The sequence below is a fragment of the Epinephelus fuscoguttatus genome, linkage group LG17, assembly GCF_011397635.1.
Source record: "Epinephelus fuscoguttatus linkage group LG17, E.fuscoguttatus.final_Chr_v1".
Classification (NCBI taxonomy): Eukaryota; Metazoa; Chordata; class Actinopteri; order Perciformes; family Serranidae; genus Epinephelus; species Epinephelus fuscoguttatus.
In genome coordinates this window covers 7,393,445-7,406,475 of record NC_064768.1, presented here as the reverse complement: position 1 = coordinate 7,406,475, position 13,031 = coordinate 7,393,445, and the positions used below count along the sequence as shown (strand labels likewise).

Sequence of the window (13,031 nt, the reverse complement as noted above, 5' to 3'; positions counted from 1 at the left end):
ATTTTTGACTGAACCCGGCCCGACCTGTTGGGTACCGCCGGGCTCGGATCGCCACACTCTAGTGTGTGTATGTGTCCCCTATCTATAGGGGCCTATCTGAATTTCTGTCTTTGAGAGATATTATTTTGTAATGTAACTGAATTTTCTATCCATACATATAAATTTTAAATATATTAAAATTATAAGGCATCTTTGAGTAAACTGCGAGTATCATTTAAGTAGGCTATGTCGTGGCCGGCCAAGTGTCCTCTTTTTTGGAAATCAAAATATGGTCACCCTACCCTTGAGGTATTCTTGTGATACCCTGTTCATTAGAATGAGATGGATGCAAGGTCACAAGGACCTTGATCTTTAATCAAGGTCCCTGTGACCTTGACCTTTGACCACTACAATCTAATCAGTTCAATCTTGACTTTAAGTGGACGTTTGTGCCAAATTCAAAGACATTCTGCAGCCCTAAACTAGTTGCCAGTTTAGTGTTAAAACTGTTGTGGTGTATTCTTTGTAGTGCATGCCTTATTACATGATCCAAATCTTCATCAAAAGGTGCCATTTCCATTGTGTAGGTTTTTAGCTTGAAGGTTGTTGTTATTGCTTTTCATATTGAAGGGGATTTTGGAGACGGTAAGACGTAGACAGCAGAAAGGGAGGGAGAATGCCAGCCTATAGCCGGCCAATGGCAGGTTTACTGCTATACTCTACATCCGGTGAGTCACACTAGGAAATACCCAAATGTTGCTGCCAGCAACATGAAGCACAGATACTAAACCTGATATGAGATATGTTATCAACGTCACGGAAAAAAACATGACGCTAACTGCAAGACTTTTTATAACTGTGTTGCTTATTACTTATATTTTTTTAGTCTTTTATCTGAGAAAGATCCTTTGGTCCCTGCACAGTGTGTAGAAAAGATTTACAACAATTTCACAAATAATGGGAGACTAATTGAGTACTAGTGCTCTACTCAATATTCTGTAACTAGTAAAGGACCAAAAATAGTTTCTTTTCAGGTTTTCGCTCAGACTTGTTCATGTCATGCTCCATAAACAAGGAAACACAGAGTGACTTAATTTATTATTTCCTTCTTTGCATAAAACAAGCATCATGGACAGATCCACTTACCCGTTCACCTTTCTCCCCCTTGCTTCCAAGAGGACCCTGCAACACAGAAGAATCAATGAAAAGAGGAAAACACAACACAAACCCATGAAGGATCTAACACTGCCAACACAACCTGTTCAGATTTTATGGAGTGTGGTGCACTCCTCAGGTTGAAAAAACAACAAAAGCAACAAAACAACACGAAGTAAAGGATTTTCTCTCCTTTCCTCTGACATGACAGCATGCAAATCCTCTTACAAATCTGGAATTCTCTGTTTCTTGTTTCCTTTCTGCTTTATCTTGATTCATGTTGACAAAATCACGGTGTCAGGAATATTTTGTTCAAAATAAACTTTTTGGATTAAAGCAGCAGTAGCCTTCAGCTGGGTCTCACACTTCTTTTAAATGTTAAACACGTGAAAGCTAAAAACATGTAGAGCACTGAGTAAAGACTGGATCTAGACAAAGTTCTCTTTCGTCCAACAAGACATTAACGTTTAACCTTCAGTGAAGAGTGTCAGAAATGTGTTGCTTTCATCAGACAGATTTCAGGCTTGCAAAACACAACAGATAAAATAAAAGTTAAAAAAAAAAAAAAATACCTATCTCGAAGAACTTTTCTTTACAGGGACAGTTCAACCCAAAATCTTACCTGTAATGCCATTTATCACTCTAGATTGTTTTGGTCTGAGTTGCCGAGAGTTAGAGATATCTGCCGTACAGATGTCTGCTTTAACTCCAATATAATGGAACTAGGTGGCACTTGGCTTGTGGAGCTCAAAGTGCCAAAAAAATACAATTGAAAATCTCAAAAGCATCTTTACAGAAATCATGACCCGGTTACTCAAAACAATCCACAGATTTTTTTACAGATACAAATAGTGTACATCACTCGACACCCAAAAAGTTTGAGGAGTGGAGTGTAGTTAAGCCACAGTACTGTATATTAAATGTTTTGCTGGCACCATCTCGGCACGCTGAACTGCCATCTGCGTCTAATACACTGTGCTTGACGTCACCAAACCACAGAGTTTCTGAACTGTAGCTGCTGATGCAGGAGTGTAAGCTCCGCACTGGGGACAGTTGTGAGATTCCACCCAGCTGCACACACACAGTGAGAGTGCTAAAAGCACAAAATCACACAGTTTATGTTAGCGGGTATTAACAGCTGTAACGACAGGTTCAAGCCGTTTTAGTGTCAGTGTGAGACCCTTTAACAGCTCGGTGCTGGATGCTAGCTCATGCTGACAGGGTAGTTGTTGAGCTGACAACCTGCTGGGAGGAGAGAGGGCAGAAACAGAAAGTTTGCTAATCCAGTGGGAAGTCCAGACAGTCCAGCATAGCACCCTAAGCGTAAAAAGGATCAAATACAGGTATTGGAAACGTTTTGATACTACTTGATACTGGGTTATTTTGGTCATCAATTTTCAAGGAATCCGACACCTAGCCCCACTTTCTATCGAACTACACCCACCAACTGTATCACCGTGCAGAAGGAAGTGTGCATCTCCTGCTAGCTCACCTAGCACCACTGAGGCCCCGATCACACAGAAAGCATTTTAGCAGTTAGAAGCGGCTTTTTGTAACTGTTTTTTAATAAGAAGCTTTTTGCTTGCGTTTTTTGCATTGAGATGCGCCTCACATTTCTGCACTCGAGGAGCCAGATGTTTTTGCTGGAGTGCTCTGAACTCCTCAAGTTGAAAAAACTTGAACTCAGAGTAGTCATCTTTTTTCCCCAGTGTCCAATCGGATTATTTGAGAGGAGGGCCTCCTGGAGGTCGCTGGATACCCGGAGCTATACAGCCTAACAACAGACAGCAGGTTGTCAAACTGCCGCGGAGGAATCCTAAAATATGCCTGGAAACAGCCATCATGGAGGCGAAGCTCCTGGACCAACTGGTGGTACTCCCCATGATCCACATCTTTTGTAGGGTCTCATGTACTCACACAGATCTCCGTTTCCCCTGGTGATATTTACTGACAGCCTCTCAACCAGAGCTACAGCAGGTACCCTCTGCCTGTCCATTTTAGGAACAAACTACTATTTACTGTGGAAAAAAAAGAAATGGTAGACTGATTACACAGGAAGGTCAGTATAAGGGTGTGATGGGGTGGTTGCTGGCAACAATTAAAGGTGCAGCAAGCATTTTTTTTTTTTTTTCCCACCAGTGGCATTCAATTTAAAAACATAAGATGGCAGTATGGTGCCCCTCACATTTTGCAACCAGCAAAATGCTCTCTGTGTGTATGGGGCCTGAGCTAGCTTACGTTACAGCTCAGCCAAGGGGGACGCCATTAATAATAATATCTTGTGCCATCACAAGCAGGAGCCTTTTGTCTATGAGAACATGCATGCTTCCTTCTGCGTAGTGATACTGTTGGCAGTCAAATGTATTTTTTTTGGCGCTTTGAGCACCAGTGTCATCAAGAGAGAAGACAGACATCCAACGCTGTTTTTTATTTTGAGGTGAACTGTCCCTTTAATGCTGCATTGAGCCATTAAAAAAATCTGAAATAATAATCTTTAAACATTTTATACAAAAGGTGTCATTTCCAACAACTGAACTATATTTTCCTCTGGTAAATTCACATTAAGACCTGTTATTGACAATAGCATGGTAATTAGATAAGGAGGGCTCTTTGCAGTCCACCCACATATTTGTAATTACATGCTTGACAACATTTTTTTTTCTTTCCCAGCGATGCAAAGTAATTTGCCAGCAGTTTGTTTCACCTCCCACAGAATCTCATTTCGTCTTTGGCGCTGCAGTCGAAATGTGATTTACTGTCTGTGAACATTTCATTTAAACAGGAATAAATGCCAAAGCAGAGAGTGGTCACATCCTGAACTCAACTCTGTTACAGCAGTGAACAATATGATAAACAGACTGCATTCTGATATTTTAACGTGAGAACAGTAAACCTTGATGATGGTGGCGGAGCAGCCATACAGCTGCTCATCAGGTACAGTTTAACGCTCAGCATTTTGCTCAAGGATACTACATGCAGACAGGAGTCAAGATCGAAATAACCACAGCGGGTTTAACAGATGATGCCGTCGTCTCACTTGAGCTGCTACCTGGGGTGTTTTTATTTACTGTTCAGTCGAGTGGGAGTTTTTCTGTTTTTAAGGGGACTGAAGTGCTTCAACAACTCTATTAGGCCTCTAGGATCCAACATCAAAATCACTTTACACAGTGAAATAAACATCAGTGTCAGTATCTAATTTTCCATTGTCTTATATCAATATATTTATAGACCACATCACAAGCTAACACTCAACAAGCACTGTACATACATGTAAGTTAACTAGAAAGGAGAACAAGGTCAGGGGGAGCTTTTTTGTTTTGATTACGGTGACGCCTGAACATAATCGGACCTAAACGTTGCCCAGTTAGAGCCACTGCTCTACAGCAGCTGAGACTAAAAAACTTTTGTGTTTTGTTAGTTTAGAATGAGCCTTTCATATCTACATAGGGAGCAGGTCCTCTTCCACAGAGTCCTCCGTGTTTCTGCCCAGAGGGCTTTCTGCCACAAATCTTTTTTCTTTGATTTTCCCTCCCTGGCAGAAAGCCCTCAGGCAAACATCCCTCCCTACAGCCGTATTTCTACAGTAGCCCAGAATGGACAAATCCAACATTGGCTTTAGAGAGCACCTTTTACGTATTTAGCTGAAGAGCACCGTAGGTTGTCTTCACACTTGGAAAGGTAGGCATTAGGGCAGGGGTCTTCAGTTGGTTGTAATCTGTAACCTCACTGCTATATCCCACTAAATCCTACACACTGGACAAAGGGCTGGACAATATATTGATATTATATGGATATTGTAATATGGGACAGATTTTGGATATCGCAATATCATAAGTGGTGCACTTTCCTGGATTTAAAGGCTGTATTACAGTGAAGTGATTGCCTGGGTCCAGACCCTTGAATACGCCCACTCCACTGAATCGAGTTTACTAAAGCTGAAAACACAATGCTGCCACTGCAGTGTGATGCATCCAGTGTGTGCTAGGGGTGGCACTTGATGTGTCGCACTGCGACAGATGACCACACAAAGCTATTACTACTTTCACTGAAAGATCTGCACTTCTTCCACCTCTGCCTCTTCCACAAGTCATGTGTGGACAGCCACTAATTAAACTTTATTTCTCACCTGAAGAACCGATCTCCAAGGGCAATATCTTTTTTGCCATTGTCTTTATAATGACAAGATTGTGGATTGTTAAGCTCGGGATATTTCTCGACCTCAACAAGTCTTTCATCATCCAGTCTTTGTCGCACTCAAGACAGAGCAACAGCTACAGAGTTTTCTTTATACATCCACAGTGACCAGAGGAGTCAAGCTGCCATAGGAGCAATGAAAAAGTGCTGCTATGGGAGCTGGCATATACAAGGGAAGAGCAAGTGGGAGAAAAATGCATTTAATTCCAGGAGCGGCAAGGCTGGAAATAGGACAGTGGCATGAAGTGTCACCAGGAGCACCGACACATGTCTTGCTGCTGCCGGTGTGGGGTTGTACAAGGAAAATAAGAGGGGTGTTTCTTTTGACACACGATATTCACCGCAGGTGTGTTTTAGCCTTGATTCATTCTGTGTGGAGTTTGCATGTTCTCCCCGTGTCAGGGTGGGTTTTCTCCGGGTACTCCGGCTTCCTCCCACAGTCCAAAGACATGCAGGTTAGGTTAACTGGTGACTCTTGATTGCCCGTAGTAGGAATGCGAGCATGAATGGTTGTCTGTCTCTATATGTCAGCCCTGTGTTTTAGTCTAACAACCTGTCCAGGGTGTACCCCGCCAAATGTCAGCTGGGATAGGCTCCAGCCCACGTGTGACCCTGAATAGGATAAGCTGCTAGGTGGGACTCAATTAGTCAACCAGTGCCAGACTAAAGATGGAAACGCATTCTAATGAGTTGAAAATTTTGTCTGATGTCAGGCAAGTAATTTTCTGAACTTACCAGACTGCTCTGGCTGTTCTATTATTTTCCTTTAACTACTTAGTCATTATATCCACATTACTTATGATGATACTTCCAATATCGACTTTGAGGTATCTGGTCAAAAATATTACATATAATAAAAGATAAATATTTACTTTTTGTTCATATTGCACTAACTGGATTGTTCAGCAGTTTAATGCAGTGATTCTGAATCTTTGAAGAGAAAATCATTATGCATAGAAGATTCTGCTATTTTTCCCCAACCTTAGTTGATGCACGAACTTGGAAAATAAGATTAGTTCTAACTGTTCATCTTGTAAAACACGTTCATAGAGAGATGATGGAACTAACTGCTTCTGATAGAGGACAGGAAGCATTTTAACTCTTTGGTGGGTCCATCTTCGTTTAACAGTGCGGTAATAGTAAATGTCTAATGAATATTTTTAGGAAGGCAGGTTGAGGCTGACAGTCTCGTGGACCTTCAGACCAGACAGGAAGCTGTTTATCCTGCTGACAGACACTTTCACTGCACGCTGTGATTCTCTGACAGACTCTGTTAAGACTGACTAACACAACTTCCTGCCTCTTCCTGGATAGTGTCCACATTTGTACAGCAGCTTTTCTCAGAAAGGTGATGGGAAACATAAAAACAAGGTGGCCTTGTGCAGGTGTAAACCCAGACTGGCTAAGAAAAGTATGGTCTTCTGTGTTCGATTTGCTGACGGACATACTCACTGGTGGTCCCAGTTCTCCCTGTTTTCCTGGAGGCCCTGTGTTACCCGGGGCCCCTGGGGCTCCTGGTGTCCCCTGAAGAGACACAGAGGGAGGAAGAATCAAAGTCGACTTCATTCAAATTTCTACACAGTGCAAAGTATTATATATATTATATATATTATATATCTGTGTGTGTGTTTTTAATTAGGTGTTTACTTTAGATTGACTAACAGGTCTAACCACAGTAGGATCAAAGCTCTCTACAAAAGTCCTGGTTTGAAACAATCTCAATACCAAAAGCAGTCAACACACTTTTGATTGCTCGATCTCCACTGGCCTGTTACCACTGGACTGGAGAGCTTTAAAGTGATCTACAAAATTTTGGTCCAGTTGATCAGTACAACAGCGTCTAGTCTTCAGTTTCTTTTCTGTGTTCACAGTTATCAACTTCAAGCTGACATTACCACTGCATTCAAAGTCAAAAAAATTCCTAACCTAACAACCACTTACAATAGTTCCTGTTGGACCCTGTCTGCCTGGTGGGCCGTCTTTGCCTGGCAGTCCCTGTGGATGAGAAGATACATATGTTGAAAATAAATGCTGGTATTTGTGTGCATAAAGTATTTTTAAATGGAGCTAGGTAATACATCAATATCACATCAACATTGTAGTATGAGACTAGATATTGTCTTAGACTTATGAATATGATAAATTGTAAGTGTTGTCTTTTCCTGATTTTAAAGGCTGCATTACAGTAAAAGATGATTATATCCTATTACTGACGATTATTTATCAAAAATCTTGTGTAAATATTTTGTGCAGGTACCAATATTCTACCCTGCAATATTGATATTGAGGTATTTGATCAAAAATACTGTGATATTTGATTTTTTGCAAATAATCATTTTTACAGTGTGACCTTTTTTTGGTGCGTGATGCTTAGCTTAAGGCAGATCAATTCTCCACAGACATTAGTTAGCACTAGCTAGCAAGTTCTGTTGGCTTGTTTTAGACAATGGAGGGAAATTATGTGAGTGGTGCATTCGGGCATACTCATTCTCTCTTCTTCCGCGATTGTTACTTACAGTTTGTTTTGCTATCAAAGCTAACATAAGCTAAAGCGCTTAAAAGCTAGTGTCACACAAAAATCCAATATTCCTCTCAATACCTTCCCAATTTCTGATGAGGTGGACATGATAACCCTTAATACACATAATGTTATTCATCCCTACAACAGGAAATACTTACCTACAGTAGTGGTTAACTAGGTGGCAGAAGGAAAAGCAGGGGGCTACCTTTAATGCCACTGCAGTAGGAGACAACCTTTTTCATGCAGGAATTATTATATCACAAAGTAATATGTTTTAATCTTAGTTTATATTTTTAATCAAGTAAAAAATCATGCCAGTAACTTTTTTCAATTTAATGTATTCTGAAGGAGTTACACTACACACTACACTTGTAGCTAACGTTAGCTCGAGCCTTAAATCACAGTGGTCCTCCCCCTAACTCCCCCCTGCTACAGACCACCTCGCTGGGAGGAGAGCGGGCAGCATCTCCAGAGATAGACCCTTAGTCGGCATTTTCCAGAGCTGCTGTCCGCTCTCCTCCTGGCAAAGCATACCACAGCAGTGGGGACAGTGGGCTGGTGCAGTTAACTCTTATTTCATTTGTGGTCTGATAAACAGAGAGAGAGAGAGTGAGTTTTCAGATTTCTGCCTTCCTCAGCTTTAGTGGTGATATTTATGAAATGACTCACTCTGGGTCCTGCAGGTCCTTCTCTGCCTGGAGCTCCAGCTCTGCCAGGAACTCCCTGAAACACAAAGAGAAGAGCAGAGGAATCTGCAAGTTACATACACATTAAGTCTTAATCTACACACATTTAACAAATGACAGTAATATTTTTAAAAATTGTGTGATCATTTGAGCCGCAACACTCAAAATGTTTGATATAAAATGACAACATGACAACAACAACAAAAAAAAAACCCTCCATGAAGTGGTAGGTGATTTGTTTGTAATATTTGTACATATGTTTTAGGTGATAGCTCTAGTTAGGGCTCTTTGTTGCATCACTTTGTATACGATCAACTTTCCATCACAAGCAAAAATGGCAAAACATTGAAATCTACTGATACAGACTGTGTTGTTGCACAAACACTGTAAGATTTAAACATGCTGTAGTGTCACAAACTCAGGGAATATAAATAGATTTGAACAACAGAAATCAACCTTTTGCAAATGGCACCATTTTTAAAAATCTGACAACTATTTGCTTCCAAAAGGTCACATTAGTCCCAGTAAGTTACAGTGGAGCAGTAATTACTTGTGGGAGGCTCTTTTCAAGCAACAGACCTTTCTGAAACAGCACACTGCCCACTGTTCTGTCACAAACACAGTTAATTCATTCAACCAAAACAGTAGAAAATTAAATTCTACCAAATATTTCACAGCTTGCCATCAACCCAAACAAGGAGAAAAACTGCCTTATATAATTATCAGATAAAGAATGTTTACTTTAGTAGTTTAGTAGCTGTTTGGTCCTGGTTTTGTAAAATGATGTAGTGAGCACACACAAGTGACTGCAGACATTGGTGTCTTAATAACAGTAACCTGTGTAAAGCACACTATTCACATGTGTGACTAACATGTTGATCATGCAGACTGAACCCAGCAGGATTTTGACATCAAATTAACTTTAACATACAGAAATGTTACAATAATTGCAGATTAAAAGCCTTTGCACACTGAGTCTGTTTTTGATGCGTTTTAATGTAATATTTGGTTCAAAAATTCACAGGAAGAGACAAAATGAAAAAACCCATTTCCCCCTTAGTCTCCCTCCACTGGAGTTACCTATCTGGCTGTCATCATTCCCTCCCTGTCTCTCATTTTGCTCCGCAGCTATATGAAGGTGTGGAGCTGTCCTTTCTGTGTGTTTCCACATTCTGTGTGTGGCCCACATCCTCCTCCTCTTCATCATCCACCTGATTATTACTATCTGACCCACTGAAAGTAGCTGCTTGAGTTTTGAAATGATTCTGTGCGCCCCGTTCCTCTGTCTTGTTGAGGCTGTGTCCCACCGCCACATTTTCTTCACTGACTCTTGGTCAAACGTCTCTAAAGGCTTCTGATGGATGCAAAAAACGCAGAAAATCTAACCTCCTCCGAAGTTTTTAATGACAAACGAAAGTTTGGGACTCAGTGTGCAAATGTGATTGAAAAAAGAAAGAAAAGGAAAGAAAAAAAAAAGGACTCACTGTGCAAAGGCCTTAGATGTTATTTCACCCTAACCAAACAATAAATACAGCACAAAATGCAACTGAACACACCTCAGGGGAAACATATGTTGGATTGTGTCTGCATTGTTTTTTTGTTGTTTTTTTACCTGTGCTCCTTGTTGTCCAGCTTCACCTTTCTGTCCTCTCTCTCCTGGAGCACCCTGCAGATAAAAAGACACTTTTAAGGACACAAGTTCCAACAATGTAAGAAATACTGTGTTTTTTCTACACTTACAATATGAATTGCATCTTAATATAAGAAAACTGTGACAGTAGATGTTATATTCTTTTATACACACTCCAAGGACAATTACTGACTGTGTCGCCATATGAATTAACTTTCAAGATGAAAACCTAATAAATATGGAGAAAGTATACTTGTATCAGGATTATACTGCCAGTGATGTGCTCCTCAGTTCTATTATGAGAATGAGAACTGGGTATGTTTGTCTTACTGGGGGTCCTATGATGGAGCGTCCACTGGGTCCCTGTGGTCCTTGGGGTCCCTGAGGTCCTGGTACACCTGTATCACCTGCTGGACCAGTGGGCCCCTGGAAAGAGAGAGGAAAGAGACAGAGAGTTAACAACAGACTCTCTTGTTGGCACATGTATCGTCTTGTATAGTCTGATGTGAGGACACTGGGCCATGTCAAACACTCTCCTAAAGACTTGCTGCTGATTGGCTAACCTCAACAGCTCAACACTTTTTTTGTTGAACACTGACATCCAACAAGGACCAAGATAAAAAACTGCCAGGTACTTGCTTAACCTGTACTGACAGGTTACAGGAAAAAAAAAAAAAAAAGTGGCTGTGACCTTTCTCTTTTACACCTCCACCCAAGCAGCAACAACCGGGGCTGAAAAATTAAGCCAATGCTGAAGTGCCAAAAACTGCAGTTCTTCTGATGGCCACTTGAGGCTGGCTCCAGGAGAGCGTCAATCCCTATAGACCCCAATGTCCAACTTTACAGCAGAAATAAACATGTTCACGGCCTGGTACAAAAAACGGTTTTGGTCTCCATAGCTAATTTCAACATTCAACTGTACAGGGGGGTACTTTTTTTTTTTTTTTGTGTGTAACTAACCTGTTAAATTTTTAAGGCTTTAAGTTATGCATAATGAAGGGCAGGGCTACTTTGAGTGACATGCTATCTGCAACTCATCACCATGGCCTACCAGTCAGATCCACACCTCAGTCCTCCACAGCTAGACTAGGCAAGGCAGCTTTATTTGTATAGCACATTTCATACACAAGGGCAATTCAAAGTGCTTTACAGAGCAATAAAATGTTTAACATCATCTGGGAGGTTATTCCAGGTTTGTTCTGCATAATAACAAACCGATACTTCAGAATGTTTTGTTCTGACTCTTGGGACGGTCAAAGGGCCAGCCCCAGCTCCACCCTCCTGTCCATATATGGTCACTTAAAAAATCCAAGACGGAAACAGCAAAAATGCCAATGATGAGGCTTCAGAGCCAGGCACCGAGGAAGTGCACCAGGCTCTGAAGTCAATATATGTAGTAGCCAAACAGTAAAATTAAGTCTGGCAGGTGATGCCATGTGGCCCAAAAATACTTTTACCAATAGACTAATACGGTGAAAGAGACGTCTGTAAATCATTAATACATTCTTTTGAGTGCCACAACTCCTGCAAAATGACTCACTTCACTATCAGAATTAGATCCATTCAGTCAGACATTTGGAAAGTCTAGAGGGGCCATACAATTAAATCATTTTACCCCCATTCAAGACAGCTGAGTGCTAAACTGGCGAAAGTGCACCTGTTCTTTGGGCCACACAGTGTGGAAGCAGTGCTGATCATCGGAGTAATATGCAAAAGTCGACGTTCTTTGGCTTCATGTGCCACTGAGCAACTTTCATAGGACCAGCCTCCAACGCTGTATCCAGTTCTCTTTATACATCCAAGCTCAAAATGGAAGTCACCAAACCAATGTGTGATGTCACGATGGCTACGTCCATTTTTCTTAAAACAGTCTATGCCTCCACCTTGCATTGTTCCTCTTTCACTTAAACATGTTTACACTTGAAGAGCGCTCTGTGCTCTTATTGGTCAAAGTCACAGTAAATGTCGCGGAATTTTGTCATATTCATGAAGAGAAGGCAAAACTTTTCTGATATGCTCCGCTTGCCTCACAGTTTTGGAAAAATGAAATAGTGATTCCACCAGAGAGAAGCAGACAGAGGAGTGTACAAAATGTGTTTGAAGGATATATCCAGGGTGTCAAACTGACTGAGCAGCAACAACAGGTTAAAAAGACAAAGATAGTTAGAAGCTAAAGCAGAACTATAGGCTACAGATCACAGTGTAAAAGTGAACCACCACATCACTGGTGATCGCGACAGAAGACAATGAATATAAACGGAAACTTCGCCTATATTGAACCAGCTGTGTGGCATTGCAGTGTGTGCAGATGAACAGTGTTTGGCTTCGCCCCTGGTTCTCCACTGCTGGACAGGCAGGAATCTCCTGGGCAAATCAAATGTTCATCTGCGCACAGTGCGATGACATACAGCTGGCTGAATATCAGCAAATTTTCCCTGCTTCCCTTCGCTGGTTCCTGTACAGCAGGGTTGGTCTCTTTTTTAGTGTTATAATCACTAAAAAGCAAAAGCAGCATGTTGCTATCATCAGCAGCTAGCTACCTAACCCTGCACTCTTCAGGGTTTGATTTTGGTTTTGATACAGGGAAGAAACGTATATCTTTTTCCAACCTTTCCAGGTAGCAAGTGTCATACATATACGGCTTGCCCCAGGCACAACATTTAGCTCAAAATCCAGCCTGAAAATGAAGGAAATCTGAAACGTTTGCATTAGAGGCAATGGAGCACAGCTGTGTTGTTGTCGGACCCTGGTCTGAGCTGGCCAAATGCTACTTTATGATTGGCCAGTCTGCGTCGGGGGGGAAGACTTAGCGAAGGGTCAATTGTTGTGCCCAATGCCCATTCTCCTCCCCGACACCACACACTTA

At 41.4% G+C, this 13,031-nt stretch overlaps 1 protein-coding gene across 4 annotated transcripts in view; it reads right to left on the bottom strand.

Moving 5' to 3' along the window:
* LOC125904188 (collagen alpha-1(XIV) chain-like) overlaps nt 1-13,031 on the bottom strand; it is a 332,522-nt gene that overhangs the window by 19,060 nt on the left and 300,431 nt on the right. For all 4 annotated transcript variants that reach the window (XM_049601434.1, XM_049601435.1, XM_049601436.1 and 1 more), the window contains exons 39-44: nt 10,496-10,591; nt 10,148-10,201; nt 8,519-8,572; nt 7,270-7,323; nt 6,781-6,852; nt 1,126-1,161 (exon numbers count right to left, since the gene is read on the bottom strand). In XM_049601434.1, the coding sequence (XP_049457391.1) occupies nt 1,126-1,161; nt 6,781-6,852; nt 7,270-7,323; nt 8,519-8,572; nt 10,148-10,201; nt 10,496-10,591 (366 nt within the window). The remainder of the gene's footprint in view (nt 1-1,125; nt 1,162-6,780; nt 6,853-7,269; nt 7,324-8,518; nt 8,573-10,147; nt 10,202-10,495; nt 10,592-13,031) is intronic.